The 19,764-nt window shown below is 42.2% G+C and overlaps 1 protein-coding gene across 1 annotated transcript in view; it reads right to left on the bottom strand.

Moving 5' to 3' along the window:
- Positions 1-19,764, bottom strand: part of LOC121873209 — a 209,441-nt gene that overhangs the window by 132,071 nt on the left and 57,606 nt on the right. The window contains exon 8 of the mRNA XM_042376562.1: positions 8,439-8,770. Within this exon, the coding sequence (XP_042232496.1) occupies positions 8,439-8,770 (332 nt within the window). The remainder of the gene's footprint in view (positions 1-8,438; positions 8,771-19,764) is intronic.

Raw genomic sequence — 19,764 nt, 5'->3', positions numbered from 1 at the left:
TTGTTTCGTAGTAGATGTTCCATCGCTGCATCTCTGATAATACTCTCAAGTACTTTACATATTATGCTGGTCAGGCTCACCGGTCTATAGTTGTTCGTGGAGTGCCTATCGCCCTTCTTGAAGATAGGACTCACATAAGCCACTTTCCATTCACTGGGGACCATTTGTTCATCCAGGCATTTACAAAACAGAATCTTCAGGGGCTCTGCAAGCTCGTTGCACAGCTCCCTTAGCACTCTAGGATGCACCATGTCAGGTCCAGGACTCTTATGGACCTTTAGCCTGGACAGTTTATTTCTAATACCCTCTTCTGTGAACACAATGTGGGTCAGTGCTGTGTCGAACCGTCTGTCCTCAAACGCAGGAAGGTTAGTTGCATCCTCTCTTGTGAACACTGAGGAAAAGAAGCTGTTCAATGCCTCAGCTTTATCCTGGTCAGAATCTGCGTAACTACCATCTTCAAGCCTCAGGTCTGATACTCCTACTCGCGTTTTCAATTTCGACTTTGCATAGCGGTAAAACGCCTTTGGGTTTGACTTGACCTCGCGTGCAACCAGCCTTTGGAACTCCTTTTCAGCCCTCCTACACTCTATCTTTGCTTGGTTTCTGGCTCTTGCATACATCCTCCTGTCTTGCTCATCGTTTGACCCAACCCACGTCTTGAATTTCTGGGTTTTCTTCTTAATTTTGTCGACCGCCGCATGGTTCATGTGTAGGGATCCCCTCGTATTCCTAGAAGCACTGGGTTTGGTCTTGGGTATATATTTATCGATCAAATGGGTCATTTTACTAGTTTCTCAGCTAAGCTTATACACTTTCTATTAGCTTTTGAAACAACACTACCATCACTTGCTCTCTTGCTCATATTGAATAGGGATGCAAAATGCTGTAAGAAACCTGAGAAAGTTTTTCTCCTGTTCCTGTTCCAGATGTGTGAAAACAAAAGGCCCGCCAAGCTCCGACTGTTGTTTACTGGTGATGCGCATTACCACTCATTAGCCAGGCAGCTTCTTTGCGCAAGGCGCTCTTCAATTTTTTTTTTTTTACATATCGGTATTTAGTTATTATTTATATGAAAATGTAATTTTATTTTATTTTTATTATATTTTGGTAGTAAATACGAATGAAATAAGGAAGTAAATTGAATTGGGTCCTAAATTAACTGGGGTCTTAAATATGAAAAGTTTTTGGTCGAACCGTTGTTAACGGAGACTTTACTGTACCAAGTTTGTATTGGTACTCACCGATGGGCGGAGGTGGTAGAGCGAGTGTGTGGTGGGTAGTGGAGCAAAGGAGAAGGATGGCAGGAGCGGAGGAGGGTGGGAGCAGAGGAGGAGGGTGGGAGCAGAGGAGGAGGTGGGAGCAGAGGAGGAGGATGGGAGCAGAGGAGGAGGGTGGGAGCAGAGGAGGAGGGTGGGAGCAGAGGAGGAGGGTGGGAGCAGAGGAGGAGGGTGGGAGCAGAGGAGGAGGGTGGGAGAGGAGGAGGGTGGGAGAGGAGGAGGGTGGGAGAGGAGGAGGGTGGGAGAGGAGGGTGGGAGTGGAGGAGGGTGGGAGAGGAGGGTGGGAGTGGAGGAGGGCGGGAGAGGAGGGTGCTAAGTCACTGAGACTCTACGGCTGCCTCCTCCTGTTCTGACTGGGGTTCCTCCGCCGCTGGTTGCTTCTCCTCCGCTGCTGCTTGCTCCTCCTCCGTTGTTGTTTGCTCCTCCTCGGCTGCCGGCTGTTGTGAAGAAGCTCCTGCCATCCCGCGACGAACAAATGAATCCAATGTTGACTGCTTGGTGCTACTAATCTTCTTTTCCTTATAGATCTCGGTGTAGCAACCAAGACTGTCCTCAATTCTGAAATGAACCTTTGAGCTACGTTCTCTGTTTGGGTCGTCATCTAGAAGCATTTGCATTGCTTGCTGGAACATGTTCAACGATTCTGCCAACCTCTTTGAAGTTAGAGTTCGTTGAGGTTCTTCTTCGTCGTCGTCTTCAACGGGACTGTGTTCTGTTAATTGTTGCAGATCTTCGTTGGTGAGCTCTTCTGTATGGGATGCCAGGACGTCCTCAATATCCTCTGATTCCAGCTCATCAAAGCCTACCTGTCTAGCCAAGCTGAGGATATCCCTATTCACAGCTGGTGTACTGTGCACATCATTGTCATCCTTAATATCTCTTTAATTCATATTACGCTACATAACATTCAATTCCACAACGCTTGTAGTCACAGAAAACGGAAACTTTGGTACGGTGCCGAGGTTGTTATAACCCAATGAATTTTCCCAGGAACTAGCAAACCAGACCCTTACTTTAGTATGTAATTTAGGATTAAGATACATAATTATAAGGCATAAGGTCACAATAGATAGGAAAGTGTATATGTGAGAACCAGAATAATATCAGAGAACCAGAATAATGTCAAAGTGAAAATTAAAGATTGGAAACTGTAGGCCTTGTTCAGTGTGAGACACAAGGCATCGCCCTCATTGACGCCCGCCTTCTCACCGAAACAGGTACATGCCCAGAGCGTTGGCCGAGCAACCACCACTGCTCCACTGTGAGGAACCCACCAGGTGTGGTATGTTACTGCTTATGGCCATTATGCACCTCCACTGTGAATCTGTGGAGACCCTACATATCACCACCCAGGATAGGAGAACATGATTGTGTTTGAGAAGTTTCGCGGTCGCCAAGTGGAGCGACCTAAGAATACCAGGCATGGAACCAGTACTGGTATGATTACCTGGGGCGTATCCCATCTACTTAGCAAGAGTAGTGTGTGAACGAGGTACCTGGTATGTGTACCTCAGAATACCGAGGAGTTCCATACTTGTAGGTGTGGAGTGTACCCACGATGTGGTGCTATAATATAACATGTGACGCTATACTCTAACAGGTGGTGCAGTCTGATGTGTTGGGTGTTATGGTAAGAAGGAATGACCAAGTTAAGGAGTTCAGTGGTTGTTATGAAGAATGAAGATGATAATAGTAGTTATTTGATGAAGGACGTATACTGATGCGAAGTGTAATGAACATAATAGTGGTTATTCTGATGAAGGCCAACTCTTTTTATATTGTGACAGGATGCAATAAGTTTTTATAAGGAATAAATTAGTTAAGTCATGATTGATGTTTCACCCTTCTTCCCATTCTCGATTTGGTCAATGAAAAACCCAACCCAATGCCTACCTTGCTCTGCCAGCTACCTAACAAGCTACATACTGTCCAGGGGGTCTGGTGGCAGCGACCTTAAAATTAAGAGTAAATTTAAGTTATCCCCTTAGGATTAGTGACCCCAGAATGGGCAGTATACGGGGACTAAGTCCGTGAATCCTGTAAAACTGTTGACGCACTCAGGCCACAGTTTACGCAGTTTACTGGCAGCTTCACCAGTCATCTTAATATTCTGGAAGTTATAACGATGCTTAAATCATTGAAAACATCCTCAGCTGGCCGTAAAGGTTTCTTTTTTCGATCCTTCTCCCTCTTCTGCCTTATGTCGTCAAACAGGGATCTGGTCTTATGCTGAATAACCATAATACACACAGGGGCATTGCATTGCTTCTGGTCCTCCATCCATATTGCCAGCATATTTTTCACTTTATCACAGTGCTTCTAGTACGAGTAGTCTTAGTAGCACTCAGAGAAGAACCACTTCCAGCACTAACCTTAATCTTGTCAGCTTTGGTTCGGCGAGTACGCACTGTTGTGGGGGTTAAACCAAGCACAGCGGCTACTGTATGTCCACAGCACGTTCTCTTTTTTCAAATCGGGTTAATACATTAATTTTCGTAGCAAGGGTAATGGTCTTATGTTGCCTCCTCACTACACTAGCATCAATAGTATTTGGAAGCCATTTTGAATGGTTAGAGTGCAGTTTTAGAGCAAAAACACTGAAACACACACGAATGATGTGAAGTCGGAACAGAGACTGGCGTGGCGTGGCGTCGCTTGGGGACTCTGTGACGTTCTGCAAGTGAGGGCAGTGCGCCGAGCCGAGAGAGCATAGCGCGGCCAGACAAGAGCGGATGATGTGACGTAGAAAGTAGTCCGTGACGGCACAAAACGACGTAGTATCGGATCACCGTGACGTTTAACAAATTTTGGGTCTCTTAAGTTCAGCGACGCAGTACAGAAACAACGTTAAGTGGGATGATGTTAAGCGAGGACTTACTGTATTATAAGAATAAATAGCAAGAGATGAGGAATTTGAGGTGAAAGTAAGAATTCACCAGGGGTCTGTATTGAGCCATCATGGTGCTGGAGGCAATATCATGCGACTTTACAACTGGTCTGCCTAGAAGTTATTGTTTGCTGATGATTTAGTGCTCATAGCATATAGTCTTGAAGAAGAAATGGAGAAATTTAAGAAGTGGAAGGATGGAATGGAGTTAAAGAGCTTGAGAGTGAATGTGACAAAAACAAAAATACAGTATGGATTAGTGGCATGGGTGAGAGATCCATGGTAGATAGTGGTAAATGGCCATGTGCTGTCTGTAAGGTAAGGTCAAAAATCAATAATGTGCAGCGAGTGTAGAAGGTAGATGCAGTATACAGTAGTCTTGTTTTACACGGATATTTTTTTCTCGGACGGCCATTTACGCGGCACCTGTTCAGAAGAGATAATTATTATTTACGCGGTAAATGCCATCATATACGCGGCAAGCAGCAGGGCAAGGTGCTGGGCGCTGACGTAACCGCTGACGTCAGACTCGCGCCTGCGACATCGCGGAATGTGATCGGGCCACGTATCCTTACCACCCACGCACTCCCTCAGCCATGCGCTGTGATTGGTCTAGTTGTCCTTGCCACCCCTGTCACCCACGCTCTCCACCGCTGCCGCGTCAGTCTCACTGTCCCCGCGTATATACACTTGTGCCCAAGAACCAGTTTTGTTTTTTCTTTCTACACAATGGCTTCCGCTGGACCCCAACCACCCCCGAAAAGCCTTGAATTACCTGGCCCAAGCCCAAGAGGGTGCGACACGCCTTAAGCTATGAGGTAAAGTACAAGATCGTCAGGAGTTAGAAAAGGCACGAGACAGGTGGATCTGGCCAGACAATATGGAGTGAATGAATCGACGATCCGCACTATCAAGAAGGATGCCGGTAAAATCAATGAACACATGAACATTACCAAGTCTGTAGGTGCCTCGCTGGTGAAATATTGCCACAATAAGGTGCTACTGAAGAGCGAGAGTTTGTTGATAAGCTACATCAGGGGTTCTCAACCAGGGGGGAATTCCCCCCAGGGGGGGAATTCAGGTTTTCAGGGGGGGGGGGAAACTGATTCGGGAGCAAGAGATATGTTCGATGAGAAATCAATCACAGAATTTTGGCCCTTGATGTGCGATTCCTACCCAAAAGTGGCAGAGAGAGCTATCCGTGCATTGCTTCCGTTTGTGTCGACATATCTTTGTGAGTCAGGCTTTTCAACTCTGTTGCAAATTAAAACGAAGCAACGTAGTAGATTAGAGGTAGAAATTGACCTGCGTTGTGCCCTTTCAAGCACTCCTCCGCGTATCCAAGAAATGGCGAAGAAAAAACAATCACAGGTTTCTCATTGACTGTAATCTTCATCTGAATAAAATTAATTCCAAATTTACAATATCCTGGTATTCTATTGAACTTTTTGTTTATTGCATTTTGCTTCAGTTTGGTCTGTTAAGTAATTCATTATAAATATAAAAAAAACTATTTTACTTTTATTCAAGTTTTATAAATCCATCAACATTTTCAATTGGCATTTAATTTGTAAAACTCCACTATAAAAATAATCCATGTAAAATTGTAAATGTATATGTACTAATATGGAAAAAATAAAGGATTTTCAGTATTATATGCATATTATTTGGAATGCACTTTTTGAGGCAGACAAGGAGGGGGGAATGACATTCTGACATATGGTGAAAGGGGTGCATGGGGCAAACAAGGTTGAGAACCACTGAGCTACATGAATCGTCAGTCAAGAAGGAACATGGCGGTCGACACTCGGGCACTGCAGGACTACGCCCGGGAACTCCACACAGCAGTAGCAAGCCCTTCAGTGCTTCCGCTGGGTGGCTGCAAGGTTTTAAACGACGCAACAAGATCACGAATATTGAGCTAGTCGGAGAAGGAGCAAGTGCCGACCGGGCTGCCGCAAGGAGTTTTCCCCCATTTTTAGAGGAAATTATGGAGGAAGGCCAGTACACCGACGACCAAGTGTTCGATATGGATGAATCCGGGTTGTACTGGAAGAAATTGCCATCCAAGACCTTCGAAGTCAAGTCTGCTAGCAAGTGTCGGGGACGCAAAATGCAGGAGCGCATCACCGTACTGTTCACCACCAATGCCTCTGGCACTGCTAAGCTGAAGTTGTCTGTGATCCACAAAGCCCACAAGCCGCATGCCTACAAGAATATGGACATGAGCAAGTTAAATGCCCACTGGCTAACCTCAGGGAAGGCATGGATGTTCTCTGGTCTGTCCCTCTCCTGGTTTGACAACTGTCTCGTTCCTGATATCATGAAATTCTGCGAGGAAAATAATGTGCCATTCAACATTTTGCTCCTAAACAACGCACCAGGACACTCGCCCCTTTTGCTGGATCGTCACCCCAACGTAAAAGTGGTCTTCCTTCCCGTTAACACTACATCATTAATCCAGCCCATGGATCAGGAGTTGATTTGCAACATGAAGGCTGCTTTCTCCGCCAAGAAGTTTCGGGTCCTAAACTACTTTACCAACATCAAGGATGAACTGCAGAACCTAGAGAGTGGCACCGATAGCGAGAGAGAGAACGAGGAACACGAACAAGATTTGGCGGACCATGAAGTGCGAGTCAAGCAGTTCTGGAAGCTGTTTAACATGAAGAAGGCTGTTGACTTCTTGGTGGAGGCATGGGGGCAGCTATCTGTGGCAACAATTCGGCACGCGTGGCGGCATGTGTTGGAGGGTATCCCAGGTGGGAGGCAGAGGCAAGCGGTGGCTGGTGAGGCACAGTCTGTTGCTGTGGCATTGGAGAATGCCACAGAGAGGCTGCACAAGGTGTTAGAGCTGCAGGCTTCTCCGAGACCACCAACGACGACATCCTGGAGGTAATCAGGCAACCTGAGGTGACTGCGGACAAGATGCTGGAAGATGATGACATCAGTGAGCAGCGAGGTGTTACAGAACAACAAGAGCAGAAACTAACACATGCTGACGTGAAGGAAATCATCAAGTTAGTCGAGAGAATGAAGCTCATCCTTGCCAAAGACCTAGTCAATAATCGCTACGAAATGTCTAATAACCATCTGTTGAAATCCCAGGAGCCCTATGTTCAGCTGTATCACGACCACATCAATGCTAGCCATCAACAAAACATCACTGAGTTCTTCACCCGCCAACCACCACAGCCAGCCCAAGTCAGTGACAGTGAGGATATGGACTTCCAGGGGTTTGACGAGGAGGCCCTGCTAGCCTCTGTGGTGGATAGAGACACAGGTGAGGGCCAATAATCTGCCCTCTGCCTCGGAACCAACCACCCATCCCCGTGTGCCCAGCCATCTCTTCTACTAACGTAAGTGTTAAAAAACCTAATATTATTGATATTTCTTTTATATATTAATTGTGTGTGCATACCATCATAAAATTAAGATGTTATTTTTACTACAATGTACAGTATTGTGTCGGAAAAAGGGTAGTCTGGCGGTCAGCCCAGTCTCTATTTCAATTAATCCTATAGGTTCTGTTATTTTATTTACGCGCTTCACTTTATATGCCGACCTCCATGGGTTTAATTAACGGCGTAAAACCAGACTATACTGTACACAAGAGGTACATTAGAGTAAATGGCATACTGCAGGATATTGATGAATTTAAGTACAGTATCCTGTGTGTACAGGTAATCCTGTGGTTTTAGCTAGGCTGGAGGAACTAAACAATGGAGTTATATCCCTGGACTGTTTCAATGAGTGACATGATCAGTGCTGGAGGTAGCACTGAAACTATCTCAGTTATAAGACTCAGAAGCGGGTACAGGAAGTTTAGGGAATTGATGCCTTCACTGATGGCACATAATCATGGCTTACTCACTCAAGCATGGAAAATGGCTGAAAAATGATGATGATGATGATATTGTCATACTACTGTACAATATTTCATACTGGTTCAAAATGGTAAACAGTAAAATGGTTTATCTAAGGACAGCCTAAGTATGCAAAGTTATACAATACTTATAGGAGAGGAGAGGAGTTGCAAAAGGTTCATGATTACAAAGCATATGGAGAAATGATGAAAATTAACACAATTATAAAAAGAAAAATGTGTATAGACCACATTTGCAGTAAGCTATTTTCCTAAAATTAATACATAAAAGTACAAGATGTTGTGAAAAAATTTTAATGATATGAAAAATCATAAGATACAGCATATATACCTGTACATGGACCTGAAAAATTAATTGAGACAATAAATAATGTGTAATACATACCATCTTTGTCTTCTGCATCATGAGATTAGAATGCTGGTGCTGCTCAGTTACAGAAAGATTTTCAAATGTCTTTATATACTTGATGAGAATTTTCTTTACTTCTATCTTCATTTGCTCCCTGATTCTAATAAAGTCTTCTGAATCAGGGACAAATTCCTCAAATGCTATATTGTCAGCAAGCTTAACATCAGGGTCTTTGTATGTCATCATAAATGGCACTCGATTCTTGACAGCATATGCCTGTGCCATGAGAGGTTCGGGGTTCTTTTCTTTGCCATTTGATGAGTGGCAAGGAAGTTGAATACTGTCCCAACAAAGACCATAAGAAGTCACTGAGAAAAAACAACAAATAAATAAAAATGGGAAGACTGATTCTGAAGTTGCATTTCTGTAAGAGTTGGATTAAGCAACTCATAAACAGTATTACCCAGTTAAGTCTATGAGATTAAAAGCCAAGAAACACCCAAGAAAATAGTGGCTGTGACTAATTTATTACATAGTTATAATTTTCTGCTGAAACTGGAGACATTATAATGTTTTGGTAACAGCAGTTGATATACAAAGATGAAGGCAACAAATCATGATGTCACAGCAGCTGTGTGCACCTCACCTGTCATCAGTCATAAGCTTTAACCTTCAAGAACACCTATTGCCAAAAGGCAATAGAGTCTTTTTCCTTTCCTTTTATTTATTAGTAGTAATTTTATTTATTTCTCACATTTATAGAGGAATACATTAGACTGCGGGATGTAGGGTGTGTCAATTTTAGTAAAGTCAACAATTTAAAAACTACTACTGTATTACTCAAATAATGCCATTTTATATAAGAAACTTAGAAATGCCTTTTTTTTTTTTTAAAAAGGCCATTTACCTACTTATACAGTGGGGTATGTTATAACGAACGGATTCTACTATGAATATTCCTATAACGAACAGTTTTACCTATAAAATTGAGAATGCTATAACGAACGCAACTCCTACAACGAACGCGGATGAATACAGGACTATTTCGTCTGGCGCATGAATATGGTTGTACCGCGGCTCACATAAAGAGCGTCAGGTGCCATATTGGTTCATTGTGTAGTCAGTGCACCACTGAACTTGTTGAAATTTCGTCTTTTGATGTGGAAATTCGTGTTATTTTTATAACTATTTTGTTATACAAGTGTACAATTGTAACAATGAATCGTCAAAGGCGAGTGAGAAAGCTAATAACCCTTGAAACTAAGAAAGAAATTATAAATAAACAGACAAAGTGCCTGTAAGACAGTCACCAAAGAGGACTAGGAAGGATGACTCCTCTCCTTCCACCTCTTTTCCATAATTCTCTCATCCCCCCTCCCCCTCTGCCTCCTGTCCTGCATGCTGAACAACACTAAGGTAAGATAAAGTACCGTATTTTTTACAATTTCCACAGAAATTTTTCAGTGTTAAGTGGTTGTATTTGGGGGCCTGGAACGGATTAATCCTCTAACGAACTAATGCTATAACGAACGAGGTTCTAGAACCAATTAGATTCGTTATAGCATACCCCACTGTATATGGCCACAAAGTTTAGGTATATAACCTAAATATGACTATTATTGGGCAGGTGCTCTTCTATTTAAGAACGTTCAACTTACAAACTTTCAGAGATACAAACATCATCACTGAGGGGGGTTACCTGCCAGAACAGGTGTTCAATGTGGATGAGACTGGATTAATTTGAAGAAAATTCCAGATAGAACAAACATTACCTAAGAGGAGAAGAGTGAGCCAGGTTTTAAGGCAGAATTAAAGGGTATAGCTGTACTAAATATCCATAATCTTTTCATTTTTTACAATATGTTTGGTACCTACAAGAGTAAAGTTGGACTTACAAACAATTGGACTTACAAACAAGCCTCAGGAACGAAACTCGTTCGTAAGTAGAGGAGCGCCTGTATATCAATGTGTCATTGATGTGTGTGTTCAACTTTGGTGATTTTTTGTTTCTAAACTTTACATAGTCACAAATGCTGGAGTTTTGATTGTCAAATACATGTGTTTCCCTCTTTTTTGATGATTGTGATTACTTCGTAATGTAAATATTGTGTAAATGTGCACTACAAATTATTTGAAATCTCATGTGTGAGCCAAAGTAATTGAGTATTTTAATAAGAGAGATATATGAAATTGTCATTACTTTGATCCTCTTGCCGGGTTGATTGAAGAGAAAGTTTAACATATACAGTAAAATCTTGATAAATCGGACTTCAGTACAGTGGTCCCTCGGTTAACGAACGCCTCGGTTAACAAAATTACCTTCCATAAGAATATTCAATACAGTTCACGAAAAAAATTCGGTCAACGAATTCCTCTCAACAAGTTTTCGCTTGCTCACCAGCTGGAATATTAGTCCACCAGTACAGTAATTGGTTCTAGGGCTTAAATTCGTTCCCATTTGAGTAAATATCAAGAAGGTTGTACTATTCAATAATTTTCCAAGTTTTATATTAAAATTTTTAGTCATTTTAACAATCATTTAACATAATTGAAGTACAGGAAGCTAGTTTTTAGTGCGCCAAACAGCCACTCAACTCACCAAACAGGCGTCAGTTTGTATCTCTGGTCAGTAGAGGTAACATCTTGCTTGAGACTCTCTTGAACATAAACTATTTTAACGTTTTTACAGTACAATTATTGGTCATTCTGAAATCTATTTTACATATTGACAATATATAGTGCAGTGCAGTGTTGATTTAAAGAAAATAATCTTGAATTACACCCAGTGAACTTAAAATTTTATAGGTGAAATGACGGCATGAAGAATGGGGTGATTTTTCTTCCACCCCCACTTCCTTCTCTTCTCCCTTCTCCTCCACCTCCACTTCTAATTCCCATCATCATCATCATCATCAACCAGGAGCCTTCTACATACACACCTCAAAGTAAGTGTACTTTACTGCATTTATTTTTACTTTGTATGTAATTTTCGGCGAGCTGGAACCAATTACCCAAAATCCCATTGAAACAATGGTTTCAGTTAACAAAATTTTCGGTTAACGAACAACCTTCTGGAACGAATTGTGTTCGTTAACCGAGGGACCACTGTATATCGGAATTTGCTTTTTTCGGACTCTGAGATGCTTTGGCCACCACAAAGTTGTCACCTAAGTCATTTGTCATTTAGTGGGTACTGGTAGGGAATTTCCCCCTGCTGAGCTGCCCACAACCAGAGATCTGCTGAGGTATGGTTTGTTGAGAAAAGAAATGAGTGAGGAAAACAGAAGGAATTACCCAGTTGATCACCTCATAAACAACAGTTCCTGGGCTACTGGCTCGGTGGAGAAAGAACAACACTCTATTCACAGGACCTGTAATCAACACTGAGGTCAGGATCAGGGCTAAAGTGAAGGCACTGTGGAATGAGATAGTGAAGGTGTCCATGGGCAATGTGAAGCTAGAGGCAAAGATAGGTTCATGATGAAATTGGACAAATTGGTGGACATCCTGACATGTCACTGTGCGGTGAGAAGCTGCATTGAGCTTGGGTGCAACCCTGTCTGCAACAGTGAGGATCACATTGACTGCAGATGCAGGAAGGAGCAGATGATACCAGTGCAGGAGCTTGCATTCATTAGAGGTCAGAGAGAAAAGGTGGGTAGTATTGGGCCACACCAGATGGGATTAGCTGATTGCCTTGAGACCAGGAGACAGAAAGCAATGCTGTATAGACAGCAGCAGAAAAGGAAGGCCAAATAGAAGAGGAGGAGGAAGGCAGAGGAGTCAGCCAAGAAAGAAAAGGAGTTGAGGAAGGAGTCACTACTGGAGATGGAGTTGGAGGAGATTGGAGATACACTGGAGAAGGCAGGGAAGAGGGAAGAGGACGAAGTCTTCATATTATAAGTTGCCAACAACTTCTTCCTTGCCTGTGACTAAGAAGAGATATAACACTGCAAATATCACCAACATGGCTCTGGCTGCAGAGATTGCAACTGCTGTCTGGATTGATGCTGGTCTTATCACAGAGTCTGACACAGCACTGGTGATTGATCACAACAAGGTGAGGAGGGCCCAGGAGAGACTGACTAAGGAGCTGGCTAAGAAGTTTGATGAGATTAAGGAAAATGGCATCACCAGTATCTTCTTTGATGGAAGAATAGATGACACCAAAGTGATGATGGAAGTTGAACGAACTGACAGGCAGTTTCCTGGAATCATTAAAGAAACACACTACACAGTGTGCATGAACCAGGTGGGAAATATTTGTGGCCTTTTGTGCCAGAGGAAGCTACAGAAGTGGGATGTCATGCTGAGGTCATTGCTGATCATTTGGGGAACTAGCTAAAAGAGAGAGGAGCAGACCAGATCCTTATGGCCATAGGAGGTGACAGCACTAATGTGAATACTAGCTGGTAGGGAGGAGTAATGCATTATGTGGAGGCCAAGCTCGGCAGAAAGTTGGTGTGGATTGTCTGTGACTTGCACATGGGGGAGGTGAGTCTCAGACACCTAGTGACTGCACTGGATGGAAAAACATTGAGTAACAACAAGTCGTTGGGGCACCTAGGGAAGATGTTAAACACTGACACTGAACTGGAGATCAACTCAAACTTCACGAGGATCACTGTTGGTCCTCCTCTATTCAATCTCACTCAGCACAGACCAATCATATGGCTACAGAATCATCACTACCATCAAGATCAGGAGAGGTAACTAAGAGTCTAGTTCTCCTGGAGATTGGGCCAGGCTGTCACAGTAGGTGGCTCACCACTGCTCTAAGTTTCTGCAGATTTCCAATCATGGGCTGAAGGGTAAGAACCTGAGACATCTGAGGACAATTGTGGAATTCATAGTGGGAGTCTATATGCCAAACTGGTTCAACATCAAGTTAAATCACAGCTGGGTGGAGGATCCCAGGCATGTACTGTACCAGCTGAAACTGCTCAAAAGTCAGACGAAGGAGGTGGTAGGAATAGTGATGCCTGCAGTGAAGAGATCAGCCTGGTATGCACACACTGAGGCTGTGCTCCAGGCCATGCTGTGTAGTGAGGTGGAGGAGGAGAGGAGGGAAGCTGTGAAAATGATACTGAAAATCAGAGGTGAAGGAGATGAGGACACACTGCAGTGTCAGACCCAAGAGGACTCCTGACATCAACCCAGATGCCACCAAACTCTCAGAGCTTATTGAATGGAACTCTGGAGTAACCGAGCCTCCTCTGACTTGCTCCCTCACCACTGCTGCAATCATGGAGTTTCTGGATAGACCAATGGAAGTTCCTGTATGACCCTCACACACACACAGTCAGTACAGAGGTGTATGAGGATGACAACTGATGTAGCACATGTTTACTCAAAAGAGAGGAGGGAGGCATACATCAGGGGCCAGGCGGCCAGTAGGGAAGTTATGTCCAGGAACAGGAGCAGGGAAGACATGGCTACCTTGGTAAAGTTCAAGAAATCTTTCTGATAATCTGTCTGTCTGATAAAATGTCGCTATATACAGTGATCCCTCGGTAAACGAACGCCTCGGTTAACGAAATTTTGGTTAACGAATTACCTTCTATAAGATTCTTCACTTCGGTTAACGAATTCCTTACGAATTTTTCCAAACATGTTTTTGCCTGCTCACCAACTGTAGTATTAGTCCGCCAATACAATAATCGGTTTTAGGGCTTAAATTCGTTACCATTTGAGTAAATATCAAGAAGATTGTACTATTCAATAATTTTCCAAGTCTTATATTAAAGTTTTTTAGTCATTTTAACAATTATTTAACATAATTGAAGTACAGGGAACTAGTTTTTAGCGCACCAAACAGCCACTCAACACAGGAAGCTTCTTGCTTGAGACTCTCTTGAAAATAAACTATTTTTACATTTTTTACAGTACAATTATTGGTCATTCTGAAGTTTATTTTACATATTGACAATATATATATAATGCAGTGCAGTGTTGGTTTCAAGAAAATAATCTTGAATTACACCAAGTGAACTAAAATTTTATGGGTGAAATGGCGGCATGGGGTGACTTCTCTTTCACCCCAATGCCTTCTCTTCTCCCTTCTCCTCCACCCCCATTCTAATTCCCATCATCATCATCATCATCAACCAGGAGCCTTCTACATGCACACCTCAAAGTAAGTGTACTTTACTGCATTTATTTTTACTTTGTATGTAATTTTCGGTGAGCTGGAACCAATTACCCAAAATCCCATTGAAACAATGGTTTCAGCTAACGAAATTTTCGGTTAACGAACGACCTTCTGGAACGAATTGTGTTTGTTAACCGAGGGATCACTGTACAATAAAATATGCAAAAATTGCAAATTTTTCGTGAATTTAAACTCAAAATATAAGTAGCTAGGGGTGGTCAAATCCATATTTTGAAGCCATATTTCAATTTAGCACATGAAAATGTATAATTTAGTCACTAGTAGTCTTTGAAACTCCAAACTCTTCACTTTGCTCACTTAAATTGACACACCCTACATGCTGGGGGTATAAAGATGCCACACTGAACTGCAGGTACTCAAAATTCAATGCTGTGGTTGGCGAAATGGTACACACAGTAAAAGCCATGGATACCCAGAATCCACAGATGAGAAATCCTCGGTTGGTAAGGGTCTACTGTACGTAGGTATAATGAGTAGAAGAGCAGGTGGGATTGTGGAGACACTGATGTCTCCTATGTGCAAGAAATGAGGTGGAAAGGTGGCTCAACAAGAATGATCATTGGTAAGAATGATAGATACAAGTTATTCTGGAAAGGAAGTGAATACGGAACAGGTGGTTTAAGGATCTTGATCACCAGAACGTGGGTGGAAAAAGTACCCGAGGTGAAAAGGGTGAATACGAGAATTATGGTTCTGAGGCTGCTAGTAGAAAAGGATCTGATGACTGTCATTTCTGCATATGCTCCACAAGTTGGGCTAAGTGAAGAAGGTAAGAACATAAGAACATAAGAACATAAGGAGTCTACAATAGGCCGGTTGGCCTGTGCATGGCAGCTCCTGTCGAGAGTTACTACCACTCTCTATCATCCATGAATCTATCTAGTCTCCTTTTAAAACTTTCCAGCATTCCAGCACTAACTACAAAGTTGCTAAGCTTGTTCCAATCGTCCACCACCCTATTTGTGAACCATTTCCTTCCTATCTCCCTCCTAAACCTACAATAAGCTTATCCAACTTAAATCCGTTGCTCCGAGTCCTATCCTGCTCGGATATTATAAGAACTTTATCTATATCGCCTTTATTGATTCCTTTCACCCACTTAAATACTTCTATCATATCTCCGCGCACGCTTCGTCTTTCTAGGGAATGCAAGTTTAGTTTCTTTAACCTATCTTGATATGGAAGGTTTCCAAGTCCCGGAATCATTTTCGTCATTCTTCGCTGCACCGACTCCAGTGAAATGATATCCATTCTACAATAAGGGCACCAGAACTGAACCACATAATCAAGGTGCGGCCTGACTAGTGCAAGATATAGTTGCAATAAGACCTCTGCACTCTTATTACTTATACTTCTAGACATAAAACCTAATACAGTAGTACAGTGACCCCTCCATTAACAAACTCAATCCGTTCCAGATGGTCGTTCGTTAACCGAAAAGTTCGTTAACCGAAACCATTGTTTCAATGGGTTTTTGGGTAATTGGTTCCAGCTCACCGAAAATTTCCTAATTTCAACAAAAATGGTAGAAAAGTTCACTTACTTTGAGGTGTGTATGTAGAAGGCTCCTGGATGATGATGATGATGATGATGGGATTTAGAATGGGGGTGGAGGAGAAGGAAGAAGAGAAGGCATTGGGGTGGAAGAGAAGTCACCCCATGGCGCCATTTCACCCATAAAATTTTAGCTCTCGGTGTAATTCAAGATTATTTTCTTTAAATCAACACTGCACTGCATTATGTATTGTCAATATGTAAAATATATTTAAAAATGACCAATAATTTGCTTGGAAACACAGAAAAAAACCGTTTAGTTGAAGAGAGTCTCAAGCAAGATGTTACCTCCAGTGAAAACAGAGAGAGACTAACTCCTGTTTGCTGTGTTAAGAGGCTGGATGCCGCGCATTAAACTAGTCACTTTACCTTCAATTATGTTCAATAATTGTTAAAATGACTAAAAAATTGAATATTAAACTTTTAAAATTATTGAATAGTATAAACTTCTTGATATTTACTAAAATAGTAAGGAATTTAAGCCCTAGAACCAATTAATGTATTGGCGGACTGATACTAAAGCTGGTTGCCCGGTCAGTGCAAGCGAAAACATGTTGAGGTCGGTTCGTAAGAACTTCGTTAACCGAATTTTTTTCGTTAACCGAATTGAAGATCCTTATGGAAGGCAGTTCGTTAATCGAAATTACGTTAACCGAGGTGCTCGTTAAGCGAGGGGTCACTGTACCCCGCTTAACGCGGTCAATTGAACCCACAGGGTACCATGTTAAGTGAAAACCGCGTTAAGTGAACAACAGAACATATGTGATAAATTCCAATAGAGACTGGCCCGACCCCCAAACTCCACTTTTTGACGACACACAACTATGTTGTAGTAAAAATATTATCTTAACTTTATGATGGTATGCACACACAATTAATAATTACGAGAAATATCAATAATATTAGGTTTTTTAACACTTACATTCGTAGAAAAGATGGCTGGGCACACGGGGATGGGGGGTTGGTTCCAAGGCAGAGGGCAGATTATTGGCCCTCACCTGTATCACTTTTATCAATTGTATCACTATCCACCACAGAGGCTTGCAGGGCCTCTTTGTCAAACCCCTCAAAGTCCATATAAGTCCATATCCTCACTATAATTATCACTATCACTGACTTGGGCCGGCTGTGGTGGGTGGCGGGTGAAGAACTCGGTAATGTTTTGATGACTGGGCGACCTTGTGCGCATCGTGCCCGCGCCGCTTCCCGCATATATGAGTAGATGAACCGCATTAAGTGAAAGTTCGGTTCTGGCGAAGCACCGCGTATATGCGAAATCGCATTATGCGAAACCGCGTTAAGCGGGGTAATACTGTACTCTGTTTGCCTTATTTCGAACATTAACGCACTGTTTTCTAGGCCGTAGGTCCGGGCTTACAAGTACCCCTAAGTCTCTGTCACAAGTCGACTTCTCTAGGTTGATGTTGTATACATTGAATTAATTTGTTCTTCCAATATTAAGTACGCTACACTTGCTGGTGTTGAATTTCATTTGGCATTTTTCTGACCACTCCTGCAGTTTATTTAAATCCTCCCGTAGTGCATTTGCATCCTGCCCCGAATTAATTTGCCGCCCTATTTTGGTGTCATCCGAAAACTTGCTTATGTCACTGCTGATCCCAGTATATCGATCGTTTATGTAGATTATGAACAAGAGTGGGCCCAGTACTGACCCCTGGGGAACCCCACTGGTTACACAACCCCACTCAGATTTAACACTATCTACGCTGACCCTCTGTGTTCTTTCGGTGAGCCATGATTTTATCCAATTTAAAACTTTCCCCTCGATACCATGAGCCTTAACTTTTCTCAGAAGCCTCTAATGCGGTACTTTGTCAAACGCTTTGCTAAAGTCTAAGTAAATAACATCGTAATTTTCGTCATTATCTACTACCTCGAAGACTTTCCTAAAAAAACATCAGCAGATTTGTTAGACAAGATTTTTCATTTGTAAACCCATGTTGAGAGTCGTAGAGTAATTTGCTTTTCTCTAAATGCGATCGGATGCTATTTGCTATACGTAATTGATTCAAGAAATTTCCCCACTAATGACGTCAAACTAATCGGCCGGTAATTTGACGCTGATGCTCTCCCTTTTTGAATATGGGTACTACATTTGCCTGTTTCCACAAGTCTGGCACAACTCCCATGTCTAATGATTTTGTAAATAAATTTACGAGGGGTCCACTAATCTGTTCTTTAAACTCTTTCAAAACTCGAAGGAAAATTTCATCCGGCCCTGGGGATTTTGTCTTCTTTAATTTATTTATCTTCTTAAGAACATCCACTTTTTTGATAGTGATATTCTTTAATTTATCTTCTTCATTTCCCCTAAATATCAGTTCCACCTCTGGAATTTCCTCGTGAATTTCTTCTGTGAAAACTGATAAAAAGTAGCTGTTTAATGCTTTGCTTATTTCCTCACTGTCACCGATCACTTCCCCCCTCCCTGACTTTTAAAGGCCCAACTTTGTCCTTGACCTTTGTCATATATACCCGGAAAAATCCCTTGGGATTCGCCTTGCATTCTCTTGCTATCCTGATTTCGTAGTCCCTCTTTGTCTTCCTTACACTGGGCTCTGGGATAAGTTGATGCATTTTGTGCCAGAGTTGGGTAAGAGAGAGATTTCAGAACTAGGTGGAGACCTAAACTATCATGTTGGGGCATACACAGAGTTATGAAGGTGTGCATGTTGGGGCATACACACAGTTATGAAGGTGTGCATGGTGGAAAAGGCCACAGCAAAAGAAATATGGAAGGAGAAAGAATACTTGAATTTGGGGATGCAATGAATATGGTTGTATGCAACACACTGTTTGAAAAGAGGGCGAATAGGCTGATTATGCATGAGTCAGGTGGAACAAAAATATAGATTGATTACTTTCTCATTAGGAAATCAGTTAAAAAGCTTGTTAGGAAAGTAAAGATTATAGAAGGAGAAGAATGTCTTACAACACAGATTATTTGCGGGTGACACATTGTTTAAAAGGTGCATAGAAAAGAAGGTGTGTGTTCCAATAAGGAGAGTGTAGAAGTTGAATGAACAGAATGTAAGAGAAGCATTTTATGCTGAGATGATAAGACTGGAACCACCCAGTGACAGTGAGAGGGGTAGTGTAGCAAGATACTGAGCCAAAATAAAGAATGTCCTGCTGAGTGCAGCATGAAAAGGACACATTGAATAGTGCAGATGTAAAAGGAGAGGCATTCAGAATAGCAAGGAAATATTGGATAGAAACAAGGATGTTGTTGGTGAGTAGTGTGTGAGAAAAGACCAAGGAAATGTGGTTGCTGATGACAAAGAAATCAAGGATGCCTGAAGAAAATAATACAATCGACCCAAGACCACTGTATATACATTTATTGAAGACAGTGTAACAGAGCCCAATCTTCTACACTAAACAGCAAGACACTTGGGACTGACCCTGGAATCAGAGTTTATGACTAATGATAAGTGACAGGCAAGGAATACACAACTGAAGTGAGGTCATGACACATTGCCTTTGGTTTTGAGTGGCAACATCTTTTCAGTGGTAAGACATTTGGTAAATAATCAATGAACTTGTCCTGACTGCTCTGCCCCATGGATTTCAACCAAATAGATTTGGTGGGATAATATTACAAGAATTATCCAA

This window comes from Homarus americanus, unplaced genomic scaffold (genome assembly GCF_018991925.1).
Source record: "Homarus americanus isolate GMGI-L3 unplaced genomic scaffold, GMGI_Hamer_2.0 scaffold32929, whole genome shotgun sequence".
NCBI lineage: Eukaryota > Metazoa > Arthropoda > Malacostraca > Decapoda > Nephropidae > Homarus > Homarus americanus.
The sequence above is the reverse complement of the archived record's forward strand: the minus strand, read 5'-3'. Positions and strand labels throughout refer to the sequence as shown.